At 49.4% G+C, this 25,300-nt stretch overlaps 3 protein-coding genes across 3 annotated transcripts in view; 2 read left to right on the top strand and 1 right to left on the bottom strand.

Annotated features, from left to right (window-relative positions):
- Window positions 1-25,300, top strand: part of LOC125947999 (protein D3-like) — a 348,887-nt gene that overhangs the window by 215,933 nt on the left and 107,654 nt on the right. The window lies entirely within an intron of this gene.
- LOC125947902 (hormone receptor 4-like) overlaps window positions 1-25,300 on the top strand; it is a 70,529-nt gene that overhangs the window by 9,478 nt on the left and 35,751 nt on the right. The window contains exon 3 of the mRNA XM_049673428.1: window positions 134-268. Within this exon, the coding sequence (XP_049529385.1) occupies window positions 134-268 (135 nt within the window). The remainder of the gene's footprint in view (window positions 1-133; window positions 269-25,300) is intronic.
- LOC125947944 (atlastin) overlaps window positions 15,487-25,300 on the bottom strand; it is a 145,511-nt gene continuing 135,697 nt past the window's right edge. Inside the window, exon 9 of the transcript XR_007468539.1 lies at window positions 15,487-15,497. The gene's annotated coding sequence lies outside the window, so the exon portion shown is untranslated. The remainder of the gene's footprint in view (window positions 15,498-25,300) is intronic.

The raw sequence follows: 25,300 nt of genomic DNA, 5'->3' as shown, positions 1-25,300 counted from the left end.
GCTCCTTCCAGCCATAGCAGGGTAGCAGCTGGAGCAGGCAGGGTTGCAGCCTGGATCTCGCGGACGCGGCTTCCAATACTGCTGGCCTCCTCGCTAACCGCCAATCCCACCTGCTCCTCCCTTCTACTTGCAGGCGAATCACCGTCGTCATCGTCGACGCCATCCAAGCGACTGCTCTTTGATTACCCGAGTCCATATTTGTATGGTAATTATCATCCGTCGCCGAGTGACGATCTGGTCGCTTTATGGTTCGGAAGTAACGGAACAGGTTAGTGCGAATCCATTACACCACAGACCGCTCTACGCTTATTTACGGGAAATGACGGGAGGGCGCGTGCACGCACACACACACGCACACACACATGCCGACACACACGGTCGGCGCCATTTTGTGAAAACGACGCAAGTCCGTTCGTTCGTGGTTGACATTTGGTTGTCGGTCTGCTCGCCGCCTACCGTCATCAGGAGTTAGTGTATGTCCGCGTCTTTTCTGTAAAATCAATGTCTTTTTTTGGGGAACTTTGACGTTCGTTAGCGAGGATCTAAAGGCAGAACATGCTTCATTGGCAGAAAAATCGACCAAGAAGACACTATCACGTAGGCACTGGCGTGGCACTGGATTTAGGCTCCCGGGAAGACACAAACATAATGCGCCTCCATTCGTCCACAAGATGGCGCGGCTAAGCAAACCATTCTACTCCCGGTATTCACCGGAAGTAATCAACTTTTGACAAAATGACATTTTTGAAAGAATCAAAACTTTCTCGGAATTTCACGAGACGCGTGGATGTTCGTGTGTGTGTGTGTGTGTGTGTGTGTGTGTGATAGCTCAGCAGCTCACTGACAGCAATGGAGGAGCCCTTCGGTGAATTCGGTTGCAAAAATATTGCGCTTCCCCCCGATTGCCAGGCTACAAATCATTCCGGCCGTTTTCTAGGCGGAAAGCCAATCCGTTCCGTTTCGATTCTAATGACGCAGCTAAGCCGGCACCGAGCTGAGCCACCGAGAAGGATCGGCCGGTCGCGGAGTAAAAGTGCGGTCGTAAAAATCTAATACCCATGCACCGGCGAGCGGAGTGCCTGCCTGCCGGCTGCCCCCGGCTAAGCTGATGATGAATTTTCATTTGATATGCTAATTAGGTGTCTTTCAAACGAAACCCGGATCTGCATCCCACCTGTACAGAGCGGGGGCCACAAGCTGGTGGACGTCGCCGTCGCAAGGAGACGCCCGGCCCTAGATTTACTACACACACACACACACGCGCGCGCGGCGAGTGTCAAGCATCATAACAGCGTCTCTGGTGGCGGCGTACGTTGTAGCGAGCGTACGCGCGAAAACCGGAGCGTAGTAACCTGCGCATAGAAACCACCCCGGCCCCTCGGGTGTGCTCCTTGCAGTGCTGGAAAATGCATTTTCCCGCTCCAAAAACCACAACAGCACCACCAAACAGTGCGTTTTTTGCTCATACGCGCCCCGTGCAACCAGAAGCCAAAAGGGAAAACCATTCCATACGAGCACCGTCAGGACCGGCGCACTCTTCCAGGTCACATGGCGCGTTTCTCGCGAGAAAGAAGAGATTTATGAATGGATAAATCTTGGGTCACATACACGCCACGATTGGGAGGGGTTGATGCGCGCGCGAAAAGCAAACCCCGGCCCCAATGTTGTTCATGATCATCATCATCGTGGTCGTCGTCGTCGTCGAGGTCTCTACTCGTCGTACGGACGGTGCAGGGATGGAGTTTGTCACCTTTATGTTTATGTGCGGTCTGCATGTCGTCTTCCCCGCGTACACCGTACACCGTGCCGAATTACTTCCGGTCGTTTGCAGTGCGGCATTAAAAACGCGGCGCGATGTCATCGTCGTCGTCGTCGTCTTCCACTTGGTCGTCGTTGTCGTCGTCCTCTTCGTCGTCGCCAATGTTATGGCGCGTTATGTTGCTCTGCTCGTTATGAGCCGCACTCGTATTCGTCTTCCATCTTCTTCAACCCCATCAAACTGCCGTCTCGCCGTGCAGCAGCAACAGCAGCAACGGCAGCGAATGGCGCGAAATGGTGCTTGTTGATCATCACGGCACGCTGGGCCTCGACCGTAGACCGACACGGTCGCGTCTCGCATCCCCAATAATGAGCTCCGGTGTTCTGTCGGTGAAACGAGGAGAGAGAGAGAGAGGGAGTCGGCGTGGTGTGTTGTGTCTGGATGCAGCGCGAACTCTTCCTGGAGCTGCGTTGGTGGTGGCACACACACACCCGTCTTGAGGTTCTAATTTCGCGCCCAAAAGGCTACAGTAACGTAGTAGCGGCAACAACACAACACAACACAACAGAACGGATCCTGGATCGTGGATCCTGTGCATGATGATGATACCTCTCCGGAAGCACCAGCAGCAACAGTGTAACGAGAGCCACGACGCCACAATGGCTTCGGTCACCTTCGCTCCACCCGGTGGGGGTTTTGACACTCAAGTCTGCCGCGTCTCATCTCTGTGTGTGTTGTTCTCGGTGCGTTGGATGGTACGCGTGTTTCACCGCGACGGAACGGGCAATATGAAACCATGGGTTCTCAGTTCAGTTCCGAGTTGGCTAACCAATTCACTGCTTGGCGTGGGACGAGTGTCATAAAATGCACCCCTCCTCAACCACCCCACCCGCCCCCCCTGTTTGCACGCACGCGTTTGAGGAAGGTTAGGGTTTTACGTTGCGATCGGTGGTTGCTTGGTGGTTGTTTGTTTGCAAATAATTAATCTTCAAGATGCACGTGCGATGCACTCCGGTAACCCGGGAGGGTATCATTTTCGCGCCTGCCAGGTATCGTTGTACCCGAGCTGGGGAAGGAGAATGATGATTAGATGGACTGAACACCGGGAGTGTAGTTTTAAAATGGCCGCAAATGTTTTCTTTCAAACAAGACGCAGCTCACATTTGTCGTTGTCCGTTTTGCTACTTTTATGGCTTTGTGACAGTTTTTAAACATTCCAGGTAGTGAATCTTTCAAGAACATTGTATGAAGTTCTTGAGAAAAATCGCAAAACGAAGCTCTGAAAGATACATTGAAACCCATCCTTTCGTGTATGGCTCTGTGTATGGATGTGATTTTCCCAAAACTCAACATGTTCAACGTCGGTGTCCATCATCAGCTTCAACACAGTTGAACCGCTCCCGGGTTTACATTTACCCGGTAATTTCGGTAACATATTTTGCAATTTGCTCATAACGTCATTTTGAATAGCTCTTTGCTTTCGACGAAACAATTGTTCTTCAATAGAAAAAGGCTTACAAAAGTTGGAAATCTGGTAGTTGTGACGAAATGCCTAATGCCTGATGAAAAGACATCCATTTCTGTATTTCAAATGATTCACTTAGCTTTCTTGGCTTTTCCAAAAACGCATGCTCGGGATTGTTGTCATGGTAATATTTTTTGGTCGATTAGTTTTTCGTAAAAGTCTGTTATCTTTCAAAAGTTTTATTTTGACACGAAATCGTGTAAAAAATTAAACATTCGTGGTGCCATTTTATTAAATAAAAACACAAAAAGATGCACTTTTCGAAGATAATTTTTGATACTTTCAACAGTTGCATCGTCAGTTGAAGTGATTTCTGTGATACTTCATTTAGGAGAATCAATCCCTGTTAGAAAACTAATTTTGATATGTCCATAGCTCACTTACAAATGTCCCAAACCAACCAATCTAACCGACGGCCTTTTACTCACATCATACATTACACTTCAGAGATTTTAATCACTACAGGTTCTTATCGTTGGTGTAAAGTTAAAGATTACTAAGTGTAAATGTCTTCATAGCAGAAGAACTACTCATTGTTAGGATTTATGATAACTATAAACGAAAACATTCATTCCATCGAGACACGAAATGTAATTGAATTTCAGCAAAATGTCTTTTGATTGAAACGTTTCAACAGGGATTTAGTTCTCAATCTTAAACAGTTGACTACTTTCCGTCGTAACATGTCAATTCATTTACCACTGCGACTGTGACTGCGACAGCGAGGCTCATTCCGGCTCGGGAATCAATTTTTACGGACACAGCTTCGTAGGAATGCCACCCCTTCCACCGCAACATGTGTCCTTCCTTTCGCTATCACCATGAAACCAGAAAACCATCATGATTCGCTCAATTCAATATTCATTCGCCCCGGTTGATCCGTGGAGACACACACACCGAGAACGAACGTCCAATCCCAGGACGATCCGTCGGTACAATAAAACCAAAACGAAAATGATGCTCGCGGTTTTTTTTTTGTTTGATTTCGGTTTTAGTTTTGTTTCGTGCCTTCTTGGATTGAATTTGCTTTTTCGGTTTTTTTTTTGTGTTTTTGGTGAATGAAATGATAAACCGATAGAGCACCTCCTTTCGGTCCTCGGCCTCGGCCGCCGGGGGAAACGTGGGGCCCCATCATCTTTCGGCGTTTATGGTCGCGCTCGCTGGTGAGTGAGTGATAATGATCTTGTCTGATTAAAAATTCATCGCGCGCGCCCTCTCTCTCTTTCTCTCTATCTCGTGTGACACGCACTGGTTCACTTCGCTAGCCTGAAGCATGAATAAATTGCCAGCAGCAACCGCCAGGTACCCGAAGCAAGTCTCCACCACCACCGACACCACCACCTCCGACACCAGACATGTCAGGCGTGTCGCGTGTCAGAAATGCTAGACGATTGGTGCGATTGATTTATGCCCGAGGGCCGAGGTGTGAAGACATTTTCCCAGCTCAAAAGTGCCACAATTATGATAAGGCCCGCGACGGAATCAATTTAGAATGTAATGGGAGACGCCCATCAAAGCCGATATCAGCTTTTATGATCACGCTGGATGATGGGACCTCGGCGTGTCCCCGTTTGCCGTTGTCGTTGTCGTTGAAGGCCTCCTTCGATCGCTTTAAATCCAAAATTCTCACCACGGCATAAGCAACGCATAACACCAACAGCCAACAGCCCTCTCCACCGTTCCTCGCCAACACGCGGAGTTTGAAAATTATTCCGTACGATCCGGATCGATGCGATCCATTCGCGTTCGGCACCGTCATCGCCGTACCCGGGGTCCTACAGCCAGCGGGGACCAGCGCGGAATTCTCTCCGCTATCGGCGAGGATTATCTATTCCGATTTCGATTCGATGGCGAACAAATTCGAAGGCAAATGTCAACGGCTATGAATTAAAATGGAAATAAATTTCGCTCTCACCACCCCCAACCGGACCCACCCACCACCCGCCGCATTTCTGCCACCCCTCCCCCCCGCCCAGTCCCCGCGCGGTGCAGCAGCGCCGATCACCGGCGATCGACATGCCGACGGAGAAATCGAAATGTTTGCGGCCACAAACACACGAAACTCGTACGTTGTCCGTTCGGTCCGTCCGGGTTTCCTCGTTTTATGTCGCATGCGGTATGCCTTGTTGGCATGCCGGTCGTATGCACACACCCCACCCCCGGGGGTGCATACCCTCGACCGTCTTGAGGATGAATTTTGAACCACGCCAATCGCTTGACGCCATTTGCGCGAATCTAAGTGGAGGACTTTTGATGAAAAATTCACATTTTGCTAACAGCCGGTCGACGTTGCGGAGTGTGCCATCTGCTTCAAGCAACGCGTAGAAAGCAGTCTTCCCTCCGAATGTGATCGAATTCGATCGAAACTCTGCTCCTCTTGCGATCTTTCGATCTCTCGCTCCGTCTGTTTGTCTTTGATCGCCGTTAACGTCACGTAAAATCACGTTTTCGGTTTCGACTGTCCAAATTAGCGGGCCCAAGCTCTCCCGGTCTCGTTTACCCCTCGTTGTAAGACACTAGCCTGGCGTGTTTTACCCCTCTCGTACCAAGCAACGCTTCTGCAATGCCCCATCGTACGCTCCTGCCCCCGGTCCGTAAGCTTCAAGGATTCGTACAAATCCCTCTATCGGTCGGCAACGCTGATATGGACATATTTCTTAAGTGGATCATATTATTCATCGCCCCAAATACGGTAGATTGTGGACTGGGGAAGGCGCACGAAGCGATGGCGATGGCGAACGAACGAACGAACGACCGCAAAGTATGTTGCCCGAGCAGCGCGGCTTATCTTCGCGGCCTGTCCGACAAACTTAACAACTCTCCATTTATTGCAGCAATATCCGTGGCGCTGCTCCACACACGCACGAACGCACGCACGTACGCACGCACGCATGCGGCCGCGTCGCTACAAACCAATTACGAAAATGGATCCGCCGGTGCCCGTGATAAGGTGTTGACCCCATGAAAGGCCACAATGTTCACTTCCAACATCCACCAATTCTCCCGGGATGGAAGGATCTTTGCGGACGCAATAAGCGAACTACATTCATACACTCGCACACGCGCGCGCCCCAAAGGGAGGTTAACAAAACTTCAACGGCCACATCTGTCTAAAGTGTTAAAGGTTTACGCACCGAACCGCTTTATGATGTGCCATAAAGCGCCATCTTCCATTCTCGTCCAGTGGAAGATCGGATACGGGAATTATAATGCTGCAGGATATGTAGCGTGTTGTTGTTGCGCCAACATAATCACTCCACACCGATGATGTATGATGGTGTTCTGATTGGTCGTCGTCGTCGTCTAGTCGTCTAGTCGCAAATCGCCGTTCGATGGAATTGGAACAGATTACAACCCAAAAACGCAACTTTATTGCCGGGCAGGGGAAGGATGAGCGATTCGAAAACAATCGGCGTTGTTATGGGCGCATCATTTAATGGGGTGGTCTCATAAATATCTGTTGCTTTTGGGGAGGACGCCTGGTGGCGCATAATTCAAAAAAGCAACAAACACAGCGCCGTCGTGTTTGTTTTTTTGGGAGAGAAGAGAAGAGGTCGTACTAATCGTATTATGGTGATTATGCAAATCAAACAATAGATTTATGATCGATCGAAAGCACATGATCGCATCGCATCGCATGGCTGGGGAATAGGTTTGGTTGTGATGTCCACCGATGACCGATGTTGCCTCGTGGATATTGTGTACGTACCGAGTGCAGAGGAGCACTTCTTGAACCACACTCCAGCAAGTGCTGCTGCGAGATGCGAGCTTTCCAACAATATCGTTGTCGTGTCGGCGTGCTGCTGCACTTGTCTAATGAAGCTGAAGCAGACGGGGGGGTTTCAGTCAAGCGCTACTCAGTGTCGCCCTGGAGATGAAACTAGCTGGCCCATGTTAAGACCCCAAGGGGGGGTCTCACGCATAGACACGCACTTCTTTGCCTCTCTGTCTCTGTCCCGCTGGTTTTCTTTCCATTCTGTGTCGCGCTTAATTTCGAGGGATCTTCACCGTCGTAGACCTTTGCGCGTGAAGTGGCTCATTTGAATGCGTTTTTGGTGAAAAAGATGGAAACTATTTTACGACGACGACGACGACGACGACGACGACAACGGCTAGCGTTTGGCTGGCTTTGCGCTGCCCCTATTGTGGGTGACATCATATTTTGATCGAGCTGCTTTTTTTTGGTTATTTTTGTGTGTGTTTTGAGCCATTTTGTATTCTGCGTCGATTGGCTTGCTTCGGGCTTGTCACAGACGGCCACAGATTTCACTGGCAATCGGTGTGCGATGGCTCGAGGCTTGTTGCAGATACAAATGGCGTATTGTTCAGTCTAGCTGATATGATAGACACTGTTTCTCGTGTAATAAAGATCTTTATTTTGGTTGAGCATTTGTTAAACGAAACATTCTGCAGGAATTTGCTTTTTTATTAAATTTATTCGAGTTAGCGAGTCGTGACAAGGAAACATACTTGCATTAATTTTACAATATCTAAGCCTCAATTTTTGTTTGATACTAGCTTACAATTGGCATTAGTTATGGGCTCAAGTTTAGGTCTGCAAAACAAATTTCAATTAACTGCTAGTGGCCAACGCTAATGGGAACAATTTTTTATATTTCTGTTTAATATGCAAGGCAACTGATTTTAAGTACACCTAAGTTGCCATTGCTTCTAGAGTGCATGGTAACGGGATCGAATATAAAAGGGAGACCGTGGTTGCACGAGTTAGAGAGTTGAGAGTGTTAAAAGAGTTAACAGAGGTAAAGTGTTACAAAAGTGAACAGGGTTAGAGTGTGTTAAACGAGTTGAGAGTGTTAAGAGTGTTGAGTGTGTTAAAAGATTTAAAAAGGGCTAAAGCGTTAGAGTCAGAGTGTTAGCGTTTGCGCGAGCGTTAGAGTGAGTTCGAACAATTATTTTACTGGTTATGAAAATTGTATTGTAATTGTAATTGTATTAAAAAAAAAACCTTTAATTGAGTCGCTCCTAAAGATGAGGCGTTCCATCGATACGGAACACAGGAATTACTTAAAAGATGGAAGAAAATGATAGCTAAAAAATACAATACAACAATTAAGGTATTCGAAAGTTCAACTGTCCTAGTTGGACAACAATTGGCGAATATTCATGGCAAAAGTTAATTCAAGGCTGCTACATTTATGACAAACTATCTTCCTCCACACAAATCTTTTGTTAAAAGGAATAATAGTGTCATCATTATCCAACAGTTTCAAAACAACAAAGCCAAACAAAGCGGAAGTAATGGCCGTCGTAAAGTAGTACGATCACTTATTTACACAATTGCATTTAAAAAAAACCCCTTTGATCAGGCCCCCCACTAGATCACCAACAATCGATCTCCCCATTTTCGTCTCGAACGTTAAATAGTATAATTTTGTAATTGACCAAAAACCTACACGCCAGTGCACGCGGTGCCGCGGTAAAGACCTTGCGTGAGAACAGGCCACGGCAATTAAGTCACACCTTTTTGCGTCCGCATCGTTGTCGTTGGCGTCCGTTGGCGTCCGTGGTTTCTATGCCAGCACCAACCAACCCGCCAGCTGTTCCGAACGTCGAACGGGATTTATTGAAGTAACTCGCAGCCCACAATCCTCTCGCCCTTTTAGTGTTGGTACTTGCGCATGTCACAAACACACACACATACACACAAACACTATCGGGAAACATTTTAATTTTGATTCAATTAATTTCAATATAAATAGCGCGTGCATACGAAATGCATCCATCTCCCCCGTCGGTTGGTTGGCAAGCGGTCTTTTGCCAATACAAGATGGCATGAGGGCCTTGCGGTGGAGGATATTAATTTCCTCGTTTGTTCACCGGACTACTCGCGGCCGGGCTGTACCGCGTACCTCGAAGGAACCGTCCACGCGGACTGTCCACGGGCGTGTAAGTACATGTGTTCCTGTACCTCTCGGTAATTTCCGTCCAACCTCACGTTCGCGCGCGCCCGGGCCAACGAAAGGTCGTGCCAGCAAACAAACCACCACTTCGATCACCACTGCAACCAGATGCATTCGGCTCATGATGCACTTACTGCGCTGCTTCGCTGCTTTCTTTCCTTTCCGCTCCGTCGCTCCGTTCGTACCACCTCGCCGCAATTCGATATGTACATATTGGATTAACTTTATTCATATTACCGATCTCATTAAAACCGACCTCGTTGCTGCTCGCTCGCGCCATATGTCCTCGCGAGGCCACTGGAGTCATTTTCGTGCCGAACGGTCGAGCCGGGCTCGAACAAGACGAATCGCCATTCTGAACGACGCGACCAGTGGCCAAGCTGTTTACCGGATCGACGACCACGACGACGACGACGACGGCCGCGAGGGTGCAAAACGGCGATTAATCGCCCGCGCAAACATGGGGGTGATGGCAAAGGGTGAAAGCCACCAGGGTACGGAGGTACTGGCAATCGAACCCATTTTAAATGGGTCCCCATCAGCTAAAAGGGTCGCCCCCCTTCGGGGATCGGCGTTGAAGGAAGTGAAAACTTATTTTGCTCGCTCGCGGACTGATCAGCGGATCAGAGCGATCTGCTGGTTCGCTTGCTCGCGGTAAAGTGTCTCGTAAATTATCATAAGCCGCGCTAATCTAGCTCAGGAAGGCAGGATTTTGGGCGCTCGGATTGCACGCGGTTTTGGGGTCGCTAAGTCCACGACCACTTGCTTTCAGCTGATCTGTGCTGAGGGGCACTCGAGGTGCCATTTTTAAGATAATGAGCAGAAGATATACGATGTTTCGGGCTTTTCCTTATACAGCCATATGTGAATGAAAGGAAAATTACGAAATCATGGTTCGTCGCCAGATGCGAGAGTCTAATGAGCATAATCATTCACTTTAACCCCTTCTTCAGGCTATAATACGTTTGTGAAAAATTGTACTGCAGTCCTACAAACATTTCTAGAGAAAGAACTGACACTTTTTTACGGTTTTGAACCTCTACGGCTAGCTGGTCCCCTTTTCGCAGCTACGTACGATCATAAAATGGTGGAAAATGGTTATAATCATTCGAAATTATCATCAAAAATGGTTACATACACCAGCAATTTAGATGTTAAATTTGATAGAGAAGCAGTTGTATTGTATTTTTAAAACAGACATACTGCACGTTTTCTTTTCTGTCAATTTCGATGCTTAAAGTCTCATAGTTTGGACGGAAAAAACCTAGAAATATCAACCTTATTGGCTTTGGATCTTATAGTTTGGACAAGGGATAAGCAAATGATTGTTTGCACAGATTAAATACCAATGTTTATGTGCTCTGCTTCAACATTAAATCATCCATTATGAACTATAATTATAACGCCAATTAGCACACCAACATATGAAACCCAACGTTACCTCGACGAGCTTTAACGGACAAATACTAATCCATTCGATTTCGCATTAAAATCGCGATTCATAAACTCTGTGCAATACTGTGGCCGACGAGTACGTGTACTGCAGGGTCTCTACACCTCCGCCTCTCTAGCAGCGCCACGAAAGAACCACTCATTAGTACTCCCGGGGAGGGAATGAATGAAGAATAAAGCGATCGCGTGGATGGCTTAATTGCCATGGAATCATGTTGTTCCCAACGGGCTGCTAGTTGCTCTAGGTCACGCCCGGTATCGCCCGGTACACGGTTGCGTACGGAAACGACAGAATCGAGAATTAATATGCACGTTAAGCTCCTTGCGCTAATAGCTAGTTAGCGAACGGAGCCGGGAAGGTAAGCAGAAGGTTTTTAATGTAATTATAACAAAAGGAAGAGATACGCACGACATTAAGTAGATGGCTAATTGCCCGTTTAAATGGCTAAATTACTCGCTATTATATGCCCAGTTGGGTCAAGTTTGAAACAACATACAGGGAGGTACAAGAACTTCCCAGAACTCGGGTACCTGGTCGTGTACCTGATCTAACCGAGAAAAACTCTTGGATTTCGTTTCGTCATGACAGGAGACCTTCAAAAAAAAAATAGAAAAAAGGTTCGGTTGTTGCAACTTGTGAGATGTAAAAAGCACGACAAAGTGGCGCCAGCAGCCACAGGAGGGGGGCTTCGATTGATTTAGCGCCGACCGGAAATGCGTGGGGAGTGGGTTTGTCATTTGAAAGCTTCAAACCATTAGGCTAGGCTGCTACGGCTACGGCTATTGAGACTTCTTGAGACAAGCGATCGAAGCTACGGCTCCGATCGCACCATCGCCATGCGTAGGATGTTCCGGCGGCGGCGGAACGCTAGCAGCAGCACACAACGGTAGTAGCATCGACATAGCAGCTCCCCTCCGTTCCACGATCCCTTCCCTTTCGCGATCGCGATCGTACCGCGATGAAAATGCGATGCGATGCGACGCTTTCCTCCATTTTGTGTGGCCTGAGAGGGTAGAGTAGCATACGGAAACGGTTACGTTTTGGGGGTAACACAATGTGCCGCAACAAAATGGCCGCCAACCCGGGCACGCGTCTTGTGCGCTGAAGCGAGGCAAGGCAAGGCGGCGACGCCACGACGCCTCTTCGGCGTGCTGCCTGCCAAGCAAGCCGGCTTCTCGTACACCCGCGCAAAACTTGTCACCCGAAAAGTGGTTCCAGCCAAAAAAGGTTCGGCGATCACCGAACCGCCCGCCGATCATCCGGACCATTTTCGGACCGAGCATCAGTTTCTTGGCGGCTCAGGAGGGACCTCAACCTCCGGCTCCGGAACCGATGCGACCGCGAAAAACATGGCCGGTCATATTTCTCCCATCTCAGGTTACAGCCACGAGCAGCAACAGCCCCAGAGGGATGATGCCGCATCTCATTGCCAAAAACGGGGAAAAATCCATCATTTTCAAGGAGTTAAATTTCTCGTACCAATTGTTTGTCCGACGGGGCGAGGCCACGGTGCATATGCGGCGACGAAAATGGTCCATAATGGTCTGGCCTTGGCTTGTTTGGTGGCAGCTTGCAACCAGACCAGAGGTTTCGTTTTGAGATTTTTGTTTTTGGCCATCGAGTGGCATCATAAAAATGTTTTAAATTTTGGTTTTCAACGGCCACCAAAACAATGGCGGACGAGCAAGCGAAAGAACTGTGTCAAGGGGAACTACCGTTTGCGGACGCATTCACGAACAGAGTATGTTAATTCTGTTTGTGAAAAACTTGTTTTAATGGTAATCCTAATCCAATATATTCGCTTCTGCCTTTTTAATTCTGAATGCTCATTATCCGGAAATAGATTAATGTCTGTTGGACCTAATGAATTAGTTAGGTCAACGCGGAACGCGCTTCAATTATGAATATTTGAGATTCCTTTATACTCTGCATCTATAACATCTACTAATTAAAGATTAACTCATTTATTCCATGAAGTTTGTTCGAGATTGCAATACTGTTCTGAAAAACACTCGCCATCAGATATGATAAAATAATCAATTTGCAAATTTGAGCCTAGTTTAAGTTCAAGTATGCACCATCTGCGGCATTTGTTGTTACTAACAATCTACCGAAAGGAGAAAATATTACTTCTTCCTTCAAACGCAAACGAAAATCTGCGAAAATCTTTAGTGAAATATTGCTTCAATGGTTGGCGGAAGCGTTAATGCATTCAATTGCCTCGGGATACGAAAGTACGGATGGTTCTAGAAATCCTATTTTATAAATCAGGTTAATACAATGCAAAGTAAAATCGCTTTAAGCTACAAAACATTATTCAGTGGCATAGATGGAATCTTGTTGCGACTAGGATATGCATGATAAAACGCTAATCGGAATAACCGTGCATGTTAATTATTAGAAATCAATGACTGTTTATGTTATCACAAATGTTGGAACACGCTGCCAACTGAAACATGTTAAAAACGGATATTTTAAAAATGGTAACGTATTGGATTTGCTCATTCCAAATACCGCTTTCCCGCCTCAATCTTCGTTGAATTGGAAATAAATTTTGAACTTACAAATGAAAGATGGATGAATGAACAAATGAAAGAATGGATAGTGCTTTGAATGATCATATTTTGCTTGTTAACAAAACGCGTCTCCATCCATAAAAATCAAATTTATTTCAATCTACTTGCCTGCTATAAATGCCAGCCTGATCACTTGCACCCTCATCCCTAATCGCTTTTAACTGCCCATCGATGGTGGTCTCTGATCTGATGACAAACCTCTGATCTGATGACAAAACTCGAACTAAACTCTCGTTTAATCGACTTACATCACGCAGCTTCCACCAATCATTCGACATAAACGTCGGCTGCAGTCGTTCCCAAAACCGAAGACAAATTTGGATAAACCGAGAAATCATTATTGCTTTCGATACTTATCGTTCGCTCTCCCTCTCTATGACGCAAATCTAGAAATAGCCACCCAGTAACGTCCTTCCAGTTATACCAATCCCGATCACAGGAAGGGAATCTTCCCGGAATATGTCCCCACCCCGAGAAAAAAATAAATTCAATAGCTAATCAAAATACGGGAATCATGGCTTTGATCAAATGCATGCCTTTCAGTTAAATGACTTGCCATAATCATGATTGGCCTACCCACGGCACCACGGCTTCGGCATACGTCCATCAACTCATCAATTGGATTAGAGCGATAAGCCTCCCCCCACCAACCGTTCCCTTCATCACCATTCGCTTGCTTCGCGGCAATTTCGTCAACAACTCAGCCAGCCGATCCGATCCGCAGTAACCAAGCAGTAGCCGCCCGGTTGGACGAAGATTTATGATTTCTTTCATTAATTCCCGATCAATCCAACTCTCAATGCGGCTCTCCGCGAGAAGCCTGTTTAGCATTTAAATTTCCCATAAATAATACGCTTTGCGGTCCACTATGTGTGGCGTTGTGTGGCCAAGGAGTCGCGCCGTTTGCGCCTCAAGTGTAGTGCGCCTTGGACTTCGTGACTAAAGGTTTATCTGCGTCGCGTGCGTGCGTGCGTGTGTGCGTGCGTGTGTGCATGTGCCTGTTGTGCACGCCCACCTGCGTAACCAACGGATCATCAAGGACATTCGGGGCCGGCAAACGGAGGCAGGTTGAGTGATAATTAAACAAAAACTACGATCGCGGTACTGCCAGATCGAGGCACCTTTCGGTGTTCGATGGACACGGACACGGATGACATGCAGCACGCGTACAGCACACACACACACACGTTCGATCCGTGTCTTGACCGACCATTCACTGACCGTTTTATGAATGAATATGGCCCACCGTCCATGAGGCGCACGCTGCGTAATCTTGCGTAACGATGTTGCCGTCGCCAGCCTCGATGCCTCGATGGATGAATGAATGAAGGGCTCTGCTTGGCCTGGCCTCTGCGCGATCTCATCTGCATGCAGCCCCAAAGACCTTCCACCAGTGGTTTGTGTTTATGAATGAAAGTTTCATTCGCTCCTCGGGTGGCCCTTCACCCCTTCACCGGTCAATCAACCATCAGTCGCAAAGGATCGCCACGTCCACGTGTCCAAACACCGTAAAACCCCGTGGCCCATGGTTCTAACATGCAGTTCACAACAACCACAACAACAACCGCTGTCCGTCAAGCACAGCACCGGATATTAGGATGCAGAGTGCGGTGCGGTGTGCTGGTCCGTGCTGGTTGCGCGACCGATGTAGACCGCTGCTAGGTGGCCATGGTGGCTTGCCCGGTCGCCCAGTCCGCCTATCTAGGGCACGACGCGTTCGCGTCATCCGCTTAGCGAAGCTGCGGCGCACCCACGAGGCAACCAGCGAGCGAAGGTCTTCCGTAAGGGTCCAAGACCATGTTGCGACCAGCCAGCTTACTGCATATGTCACTCCGGTAAGGGGTAGGGGGGGGGGGGGGGGGCTGTGACCATAAGGGCGCTCTACTGTGCCAGCCCTTGCGCTGGTCTTGCGGAAGACTTTTGTGGAAGACGACGAGAGGGAGAAGGAGGATGGAGGATGGAGGCTGGAAGTCCGTTCCGTGGGCCAGTGGGTTGAGTTGTTGTATAATTTATTAAATCACTTCCCCGCTCCTGCACCCTCATCCCCTCTGCCCCTTTGGTTGCTTCGTCTACGCGAAGTGCATCGTCGTTAGATCGATCCTCCTACGTACGTACCACTCCTCCAGCGGCCCGGCGCCGAAGGTACACCCTCCCGGGGGTGGGGGTTGATTTCATTCATGAAAACCGATTCATTCATCAGTATCGCATCGCATCTAAGGGGTAGAGAAGGTGAAGTGGTGCTCTCTGCCTTCCTCCTCCTTTCCTCGTTTGGCGACAAATGGCGCAAAGCATGGCGACCGTACCGCTGCCGTCGGTCACCCTGCCATACGGTTGTGAATGAAATATTCAAATTTTCATCAAACGACAAGTTTCAGGTTTCTTCAGGTTGCCGTAGTGGTAAGGCACCGTAAAGCGCACACACACACATACACACACACACACACATACACAAGCTCTCCGTGATGGTGGTGGGGGATTAAAAAGCCAAGAAATTGGTGTCTAGTTCAGTCTAGGCGTCCTAGCAGGCGGCCACAGAGTGTACGCCGATGGATGGATGGATGGATAGATACGATCGATCGAAGGAGGCCACGGTGATGGTTGCCACACTCTCTAGCAGCACCGGCTATACTGCATAGTTGGTTGGTTGGAGAACGAGACTTTCAAACGGAACCAACCAGGCCAACGTGAGATTGTCACATAGTGTTAGTTCCGAAGAAGTCCAAAAGATGAAGAACAATAGGAACGCTCTAAAGGTACGGAGATGATTCATTAATCATGAGCTATAAGTCTCCATAATTAACGCTGCAAACTGATAGAGACGCGATGAGATCTTGGAGGATAATGATCGTGATCCGGTTACAGCGCTACCTCTCTCTCTCTCTCTCTCTCTCTCTCTCTCTCTCTCTCTCTCTCTCTCTCTCTCTCTCTCTCTCTCTCTCTCTCTCTCTCTCTCTCTCTACTCTTGAATACAAAAGCGGATCTTCCTATTTGTTCTGTCGCTCTCCAATGCCAATCCAATACCCTCGGGAAGAACACAACAAGTTGAAGCTTGTTACTGGCGGAATAAAGTTGGCGAGAGGGTTTCGCAAACAACAACATTCATCCATCTCCAAAGTTTACCAACAAAGTACCGAAGGAACAACTTACCGCCTCGACATCACGACGTACCAACCCTACGGTGCCCTATATGGACCGGTTCGCATCGTTTGTCAAATCCGACACTGAAAAAGTATCGAATCCTCCAACTGCTTCTTCTCCTCCTCTTCTACGGCAATGTATCGATCACCGAGACCCGACGGCGAGGGGACAGGCTCCTACGACAAGATGTTAATTCTCCGTTGGCCCTGATTGGGCCCATTACCGGGCACCGGAAATGGATTTCGTCATCCAAAGGTACGCAGCTACGAGGAAGATGACATCTCTCGCGCTCCCCCGTCGGATGATCGGTGCTGATGGATCGATGGACCGTGATGGGCGATTTCAGTTAATCCCGAGATTGGACTAACGGGCCCGGCCAACACCGTGCCGTGGGAAAAGTCATCTAATACCCTCGAGTGACAGAGAGAGAGATGTCTTTTAAAGATTAAGAGATCGGCAGGAAGGGAATAGAAGCGGTCATTCCCGGGATTCCCGAGTTTCGTCTGCGTCGTGAGTAGTCCATCTAATGGATCAGGTGTCGTCCTTCGAGGTGCGTCTTCCAGGTACTCTCTCTCATTCTCTCTGTCCAACTTTGTATTAATTCAGCAAAGGTAAGGATTCGGGCCGAGAGTTAATCAGAAACTCCTTCTGTCGCGACTGTCTTTTGTCACCGATGGACAGACGACGAATTACAGGAAACGATCATTTACAAAAAAAAACCGAAAAAGGCGCGGAAGACGGACACCGAAATCAAAGCGCCACATCGGTTACGCACCTACGCACCACTTACCACCGACATCCTCATCACTCCGAAGAGCCGAAAGGAGAGAGAGAGAGAGAAAGAGAAGGAGCACGCTTGAGAGCGAGCGAGGAGGAAAAGCAATAGATTTGATTGAGAAACTTCCCGGGGGCCAAGGAGCAGCACCGAACGTGCGGTGAACGGTAGCCAGCCGCGATGTCTATTGCTCCATCACAGCGCCTCTACTGTGTTCGTCTGTGTGTGTGTGTGTGTGTGTGTGTGTGTGTGTGTGTGTATGCGTTGCTACCAGAGCTGTGCGTGTGCATGTGCGCGTGCGTTGTGGCTGGCAGGCAGGCAGCCTCCCTCTAATGGTGGCCGGTTCCGACTGGATTGGGCGTAGGAGTTCGTTGCTTTGCCTTGCCCTGGCCTGGGCCTAGCCGTCGTCGTCGTTGCTGTCGTCTCCGTCGTCGTCGACGCGACCTGTTTACTACTGCACACCATTGACGACGACATCGACATCGCGGTGAGCGTTTCATTCACAAAACCCGAGTCTTGGAGGCCCCATAAAGCTTCAACGGACCACCTACACACACGCACACAGAACGAGCCAGCACACATACACACCACACTTCACACACACACGCACACAGCGAGTAGCGGTGTTGTTCGATGGAAAAGCTCATTCCACGAGAAGGTCGACAGGGGCAGGGGCCGGGGTAGGGGACGGCACGAAGCCAAAGTGTTTATGAATGAAACCCACACCCGTGTGCTGTGCAGCCTAGGCGCTGGTGATGGTGAGGTGGAGCAGTTTATGCTGCTGGAGCAGCTCCCCTCTCTCCCTTCCCCCTCCCCCATGAGACCCGCTTGACGAATGGTTGAACCGTGAACGGCAAAAACAAACCAAACGCGATTGTGTTGCGTGCGTGGGCTTCGTGGCGCTGGTGGTGCCCCGCGTAGCCCGCATCGCATCGTGGCTCGCTCTTCGCTCTCTCTGCTCTCTGTGCTCCCCAGAGAGCAATGGCAATCGCGGTCGGCAACCGGCGGCTGACAAATGTCATCCTTCTATCCTTTGAGTCCTGCTGTGTTGAATCTTTGTGGCCGCCGTGCCCTATCGACACAACACACACACACACACACACACACACAGTTTGACAGTTTTGACAGCTGACGAAGGACCTCCACTCGCTCCACATTCAACTCCAACTCGACTTCGGTTCCCGGGAACAACCACAACCCCAAAAAACCATCCCCATCCGTCCGGTGACCTTTTCAGCGGCGGGAAATTGAAATTTATCAACATCCTCCCGGGGGTGACGCGGCGCGGCATGCGGATTTCCTTCTGACATTATTCTCAATTTTCGTCCTGCGTCCTGCGGGACTGACTGGAAGTTGCGTTAGTGGTCGTGAGGAGGAGGGGCAGCAGCATTAAAGAGTAACGTTCACGACGAGCTTAAAGTAGACGAGTGGCACTGCCGTTGAGCCTTTTCCGCGATGCGAAACCACCTGCCCAGAGCTAGAACCCGGCAAGGCTGGTGCGCGGCCACGTGAGTAGGCTGATCAGGGGAAGGGGGAGGGGGAGGAGGGAAGGACGTGGGTGTCCCGGAGGCACACAACACAGTTTCTCTTCCAGTTCGCTTTCAGCCCGCCAGATTTGTTGCCATATTTGTATGGATTAGCTGGCAAGATTTAATTAACAGGCGTAACCACAGCAGCAGCAGCAACTCCCCCTCCCATTGGGTGGTGGTAACGCCCACACGCTCAACACAAATTCATTCACGAGTTAATTCCCCGAAACACCTCCGCTCCGGTCCGCTCAGCGGAAGCATCCATTTCGGTTTCGGTTTCAAGCAATGACTGGCCCCCCGAGGGGAAAGATGGTGGGGGAAGAGGGAAGGGGGAAGGTAGGACTAGAGCCTATTTAGCGAAAAATGTTTTGTGTTACACGTTTTCGTGGGCGCCAAAAACCATCACGCCCTTGAAAAGCAGGTGAGTTGGATGTGTTTATGTTCGGCAAAGGATGAGAACGAGCCTCCCAAAAAAAAAAAAAAAAATGAAGCGTTTACCAGCCAGAGGATACAATAGCAAAAGTTCCAAACAGTGTTTCCACCTTTTGATCGTTCTTTTGGAAGTTAAGAATTGTTTATGTTGAAACCGAAACCATCGAGGTGTTTGGTTTTGTCTATATGTGTCTATATGTAAGATGCAGTTACAGTAACCATTTTGTGGTCATGGCCATTCTGTAATTTGAAAGCAAATCGTAACGACCGAAATGAAAGTCTGGTGCTCTATACAGATGCATATACCTAACCGCATCATTCCGAGTTTTACTGAGACTTTCAATTTCCATCTATTGGCCCCTAATTAGTCTAACCTTGCGACGATTAATGCTTTAACCCTTCGGTCGTTTGCACGTTTGGAACCCATAAAGCGCTATCGTAAAGCACTTGAGTTTAACCATAAGTTGAGGTTTATTTCATTTGACTCTAATGCCAACAGAGCAACGGTGCTAGCGCCACGATGGATGTCCAACTCCGTTGTCGAGCCTTCGACGACGACGACGACGCAGCCACCGATCGATGCACCTCAATCGATCGTCAAGGCAGCAAACACATGGCATGCTCTGCTGGCTGGCTGGCTAGCTGTTCGCAGTACCAACGACCGTAACCTCACTGCTTCCTCTCCTTGGTCGCTGGTATAACGTGGCGTAAGTAACCGGTACCAGCACGAGCACCGCAAAGGTGGTAAAGTGATCAAAGCCCGAGATCAAATCAGGTCTTAAAACTCTAATTCCATCACCTCTTAACCAGCGACCGCTGCCCGACGTCGCCATCGCCATAGTCGTTGCAACCCAGCAAGCAGTCATGGCAAACTCGATTGCATTCGATGCATTCGAAGGGGTTTCCCCCGTGCTTGACAGCACACTCGATGCCGCCGACCCCTAATCGATTGCAAATGAGTGAAAAAGCATTTATCGAAGTCAACATTGGTGCGCACCTGTAGCTTCTACCACTACTACTACTACTACTACTTCTGACCAGCTTTCGGTTTTATGTGATTATGTGAGCTGCATGTAATAAGCCAGAGTGTAATGAGTTGTGAAGTGAAATGTAACTTTGCTGCGCACCTAGAGGTGTGTGTGTGCGGTTTGGTGTTAGCATTAATGAATTTATGCTCCTAATACATGTCTTCTTGAGCTAATGCGCCAATCAGCATTATGGAGCTAAACGCTTGACCTCGAACCGGGCAATAATGTGACTTCCAAACTCTAAAGTGAGACTCCCGCGTTCATGAAGCTCTTTCGAGAGGTGTGGTGGACCTCGCTCTCGAACTGCCCAACATTCCAAAACATTCCTTTCCCCCCTGCCCGGTCATCTCGTGAGCGGGTCACCGCGGTGACATCGGCACCGGGCACTTATCTTAAGCGGTTCATTCGTGCGGAGAAAGGACACCCAACCGGTGTTGGTGGTGGTGGTAAGCATGTGCAGACACATTTGAATAATTAAAACACCAGCAATCGACCTCGAAGGAACACCCGGTGACGGTCAAGTGGTGGTGCTGCAATGGTGCGAACGGTGCGCACACCCTGTTCACTCTGTTCACCCTTCGGTCAACATTTGACACCAAAAAAAAAAGCCAAATACCCTCCTCGACTCGATCAAGTGATGGCGCGATCGGCGGAGGTGCAAAATCGTACCATTTTATCGCGTAAGCACCGAACCACGACCTGTGCCTGTCCTCCCGGAGCCGAAAGTTGGCATTTTAATGCATTTCCAGTCCCTCCCAAACCCGTTGCCTCTCCTTCTTGCGCTCCGAACTGGTGATCACTCGCACTCGCTCGAAACCAAACTTCTTAATTTTCGTCCCAATTTGCTTCGCGGGTTTTTTGGCCAGGGTGAGGAGGCAGCTGGCCGGCAGCGGCGGAGGAGGAAGTGACGTGATAAGGAAGGTACGCGAGCCACGAGCAAGCGCAAGCCACTAATGGATCGTCTCGCGTCTCTTGTCTGTCGTGCCAGTTGGGCGCACTTCGATAACGTAAATCCGGGGCTGACGGTTAGATCGACGGTGGACGTAAGCATCGGAACTGTTGATCGGTTCGGTGGAACCTGCCGCTAGTTTTACTTTGTTGTACACTGGCAGTGCCGGGTGTGTGTGCCACCGCAAAGCAACATTTAGGGACATTTAGAGGGTGATCCAGATAGGGGGCTTAAGCTTTGACTGCACGACTGGCCAGCCATTTGAATAAATCATTGAACATTTAAATCATCCGCAACGCGATCGCTGCTTACTGCGTTTTTGGTTTCGGTTTCGGACGTTAAGCTGAAGGATCGTGACTGCTTCTGGTGCTGCTGGGTAACAGCTTTTGGTGAAACTTCCACAGGTGGACATATCAATTTTGTGGATTTCTCTCTTTGCAAGGAAAGCAACAAAAATGAAGATCCATTTTGTAAAGAGATCAAACGTAGCGTATTGCCACCATGTGGTGTGACTGCGAATGAAGTGAAGAATAGTGTGAGTATAAGCTTATACCACCTGGGGGCTTTGTAAGACGAGCGCAAAGTCATTAGAGAGGCTATAATGGCTACTATAACCTAATATGTCTTATCTACCTATGCTCTACAGTGTTCAATATCTTCCTCATACTGACACTTGTATCCATTAATAACATTTTATGCCAAGTCCGCCAAAGCTTCTTCTGGGATTAGACTTAGAGGCCGAAAAGAATTAACAAAAAACGCAAAACCCCAAGACCATAACATTTCAATAGCTTCATCTCTAGTGAAACGGATGATCAACAATCTTGCGTTGATGGTTTTTCAGCAAATCACGATGTTATAGCCATTACCTTTATGTCAATTTTTTGCTGAAAACAGTTCGATCTCTATGTCGACCAGAGGCATCTGTCGATCCAACGATCCTACTATCCGTTGCTAACGAGGTATACGTTGTGCGGATCCGGATGGTGAACGTAACGGACGCACCATCTCCGACAGTCGAAGGCCAGCGCTACTCGCTCACCGATCGGTTCCACCGGTCACCATTCGCTGTGACCCGTTTGATCTTCGGCTGACAATTAATTATGATTAATGGATCGTTCGTGTGGTGGGTGCGGTTGGAACGGACACTAGGAGCACTGCTCAGCCGCATTTATTGTGACCCCTTCCCGATACTCAATTTCTATTCGGTAAATAAAATCATCACTTCAAGTCATCCGAGATCTTCTGACCAAAGAAGTCCGCCTGGTAATGCTGGTGATCAAGTTGAGAAGTTTCCTCCCCAAATGTTCACCTTCTTGGAGCGCGTCATTAATTAGTAGCAACTGGAGTCGCAGTCTGAGTCCCCGGTGCGTAGCAAGGCAGCAACACTTCCGGCAGTTCCAGTTCCACGAAGTGTGTTCTAGATTTGCAGCCCGCCGTCGGCTGCGAGTGTCACACGCCCTCGTGTTCCACATTTTCGGCCTTTTGGGCGCTTTTGGGGGAACCTAGCGAGTTGGAGTGGCCCAATGCCAAACGTCAATATGTCTTTTCGCCGTCTTCGCGCGACCGTTGTTGTCATGGACCTTTGCTAAGCAACCGACACCATTAATTAGGGCGACCAGCGCGCGCGACGGTGAAGCCCTTCCTTCGTACGCCGCGGAAGATGACGTTTCAACCGTTGCTCGCGGGGAGGATTCACCTGGGCGAGAAATGAGAGGACGTCACGTTGCGTAAGTAAGTCCGCCATATATCCGCTGCCGGCCGTTTGTCCTATAGACACCATTACCGAAGGGTGGGAAGGGTGACCGCGGTGGTTCATAAATCACCACACCGAAACGGGCTGCAGCCGGCGGCGTTCGCGTTCGCGTCGTTTGGATGGTTTTTAATTTATGAATCCTCAATCCTCCGGTACGATCGGAGTCGGGAGCTCCCTGGACACCCGGTAGCACCCGACATGCAGCCGCGTTGGACATGAATGAGTGAGTGTTCGTCGTCAGCCAAAGGGGCGGGAGTAATGAGTGCATTCGGATGACCATTTTTGCAGATGTCGTCGGGGCTCGGCCGCTGTAATCCGGACGGTATGTCCGCAGTGGCCAACGAGTGGACATTAAAATATGGTCCGGACCACATGGGCGCGCGCGCACGCTCTCGTGACCATGGTTACCGGTGGCCGGTCGCACGACGACCGATGAACCAATAGAGTCTCCCACCCCCTGGACTGGTTAATGACAGCGACATGCCATGGTACATGGTGTCCTGTTCGAATGTCGCGGTCCACGCTGTGGTCAATCGCTCGTGACATCTGCACTGGTAGGAAGGGAGCTAAAGACACGCATACACACACACACACCGACACACCGACAGGCAGACAGCGAGAAGTGTTTTGTTAAGCCGCGATGATGCGCGATGTGCCGTGTACTGGGTTGCGTTCGTCGCGTGCGTAGCCCCGGAGACCTCGGAGATCGTAAGCCGTTCGTTGACAAATCGACGAACCGAAACGGAGCGTCGGAGCGATTTATGATCACTCAGAGACTCGCCAGACAGTTGGTCAGTGGAGGAGTAGTATGTGGAGGAGTCGCTCACTCGAAGCAAGGACACTCACTCCGTATGTACCGCACCACGCCAGACGCCAGGGGACAGTAATCTGAGACGTCCCTGTCCCCTCGGCCTGCCTGGCTCCGGAGAAACTATCGAACGAATGCCGCAAAGCTTCTAACAAAATGCATTAATTATACCGAAGCATCAGTGCATTAATTATGGGCGCCTTTTGAGCTGTTAAAACTTCCACTAATGAAGGTGCCAGCAAATGGTCCATGACGTACACTACTGCTACGCGCGCGCGCGTGTGCAGCATAGCGTTAGAAGCACCCGGCAGCACTAGTATGATAAACGATCGGTCTGATGGTTACTGGTTGGAATTAACAGAAAGTAATTATAATCCTCTTCCCTGATGGCGTGATCGTCACTCCATTAGCCGACAGGGCACGGCATGAAGCGTAGGCGTTGCGACTTCTAGACCAACGAGCAGCCTCCGAATAGCCTCAAGGCAAATCACACTCGCTCGCGGAAAGGCTCGGCTCTCCTTCTCGGCGGTGACCTCATTTCTTTCTGGTCTGGCCCTTAATTCCGCGATTTCGGCCTCCCCCCGGGAACCTAAATGGATGCGAGGTGGTGTTAATGTGCCCACCGCACACCCTCATAATGAGCCATTTATTGAGGCGCGATCATCTGACACTTCATCGAGTTTCGCGGACCACAAAAAACGGACACGCTCGTGGCGACCGTGGACTGCTTTTTGGCAACCACCACCACCAAAGTCACACCATTTTGCTAAAGAGACACCCGGACCGCCCCGGTTGCTTCGTTCATAATTAGTATGTCAAAACCGCGAGGGTCGCGACGCGGTACCGCGATACTCGTCTGTCAAAACCGAGGCTACCGCATGCTGCTGCTGGTATCGATTAGTTCATCCATCGACGCCTAGCGCCCATCCGCGACACCGCCATTACCACCTGGACCGATGGGCGTTGTAACCGAACGTCTAATTTATCACGCGTTTGACAGTTGTTTTGATGCCATCCGTCAACGCGCCCGGTTAGCGCACGACGGTATCGAATTCGATGCTACCACACCACACCGTGCAGACCGTGCGGGATGCTGCTGATCGATGGCCACTCCGGGTTTTCCGGTCCGTTTGCCTTACTTCATCCGTGTCCAATGCGATCGAACCGATCCGATCGGGCTCGTGTGTGCTAGAGCTGTCACTTTCGTTCTCCTTCTGTTGTTTGTGTCAAACCGAAAAAAAAATCATCGCAGTAGCAGTAGCAGGTGATCACTACCTTTAAAACAAAAATCGGCAATCGCAGCAGGCACCGAGCAGCGTGATTCACCTGCAAGCAGGACGCGCTGGTGCACCGGCCGGCATTGACCGGCCCCGGGCCACCTCGCCAGTCTTCTTTCCAATGTTTACAGATGTCGATCATGTGATGGAAGCGTCTTATTTTTAACCCTGAAAATGCTAATTTTGCAAAACCACCAACACCACCAACACCACCACCACCAACATGATCGCGCCATCGCCTAGGTCGTGTACAATACGGGAACAGACACGACCAGAGATCGCCGCGTGTTCCAAAAATACGCGAAGACGCCACCGACCACCACCACCATCGGTCAACGGTCGACCGAAACGATCGGGAAACTATGGTCTAAACC

Source organism: Anopheles darlingi, chromosome 2 (assembly GCF_943734745.1).
Source record: "Anopheles darlingi chromosome 2, idAnoDarlMG_H_01, whole genome shotgun sequence".
NCBI classification, from domain to species: Eukaryota; Metazoa; Arthropoda; class Insecta; order Diptera; family Culicidae; genus Anopheles; species Anopheles darlingi.
The sequence above is the reverse complement of the archived record's forward strand: the minus strand, read 5'-3'. Positions and strand labels throughout refer to the sequence as shown.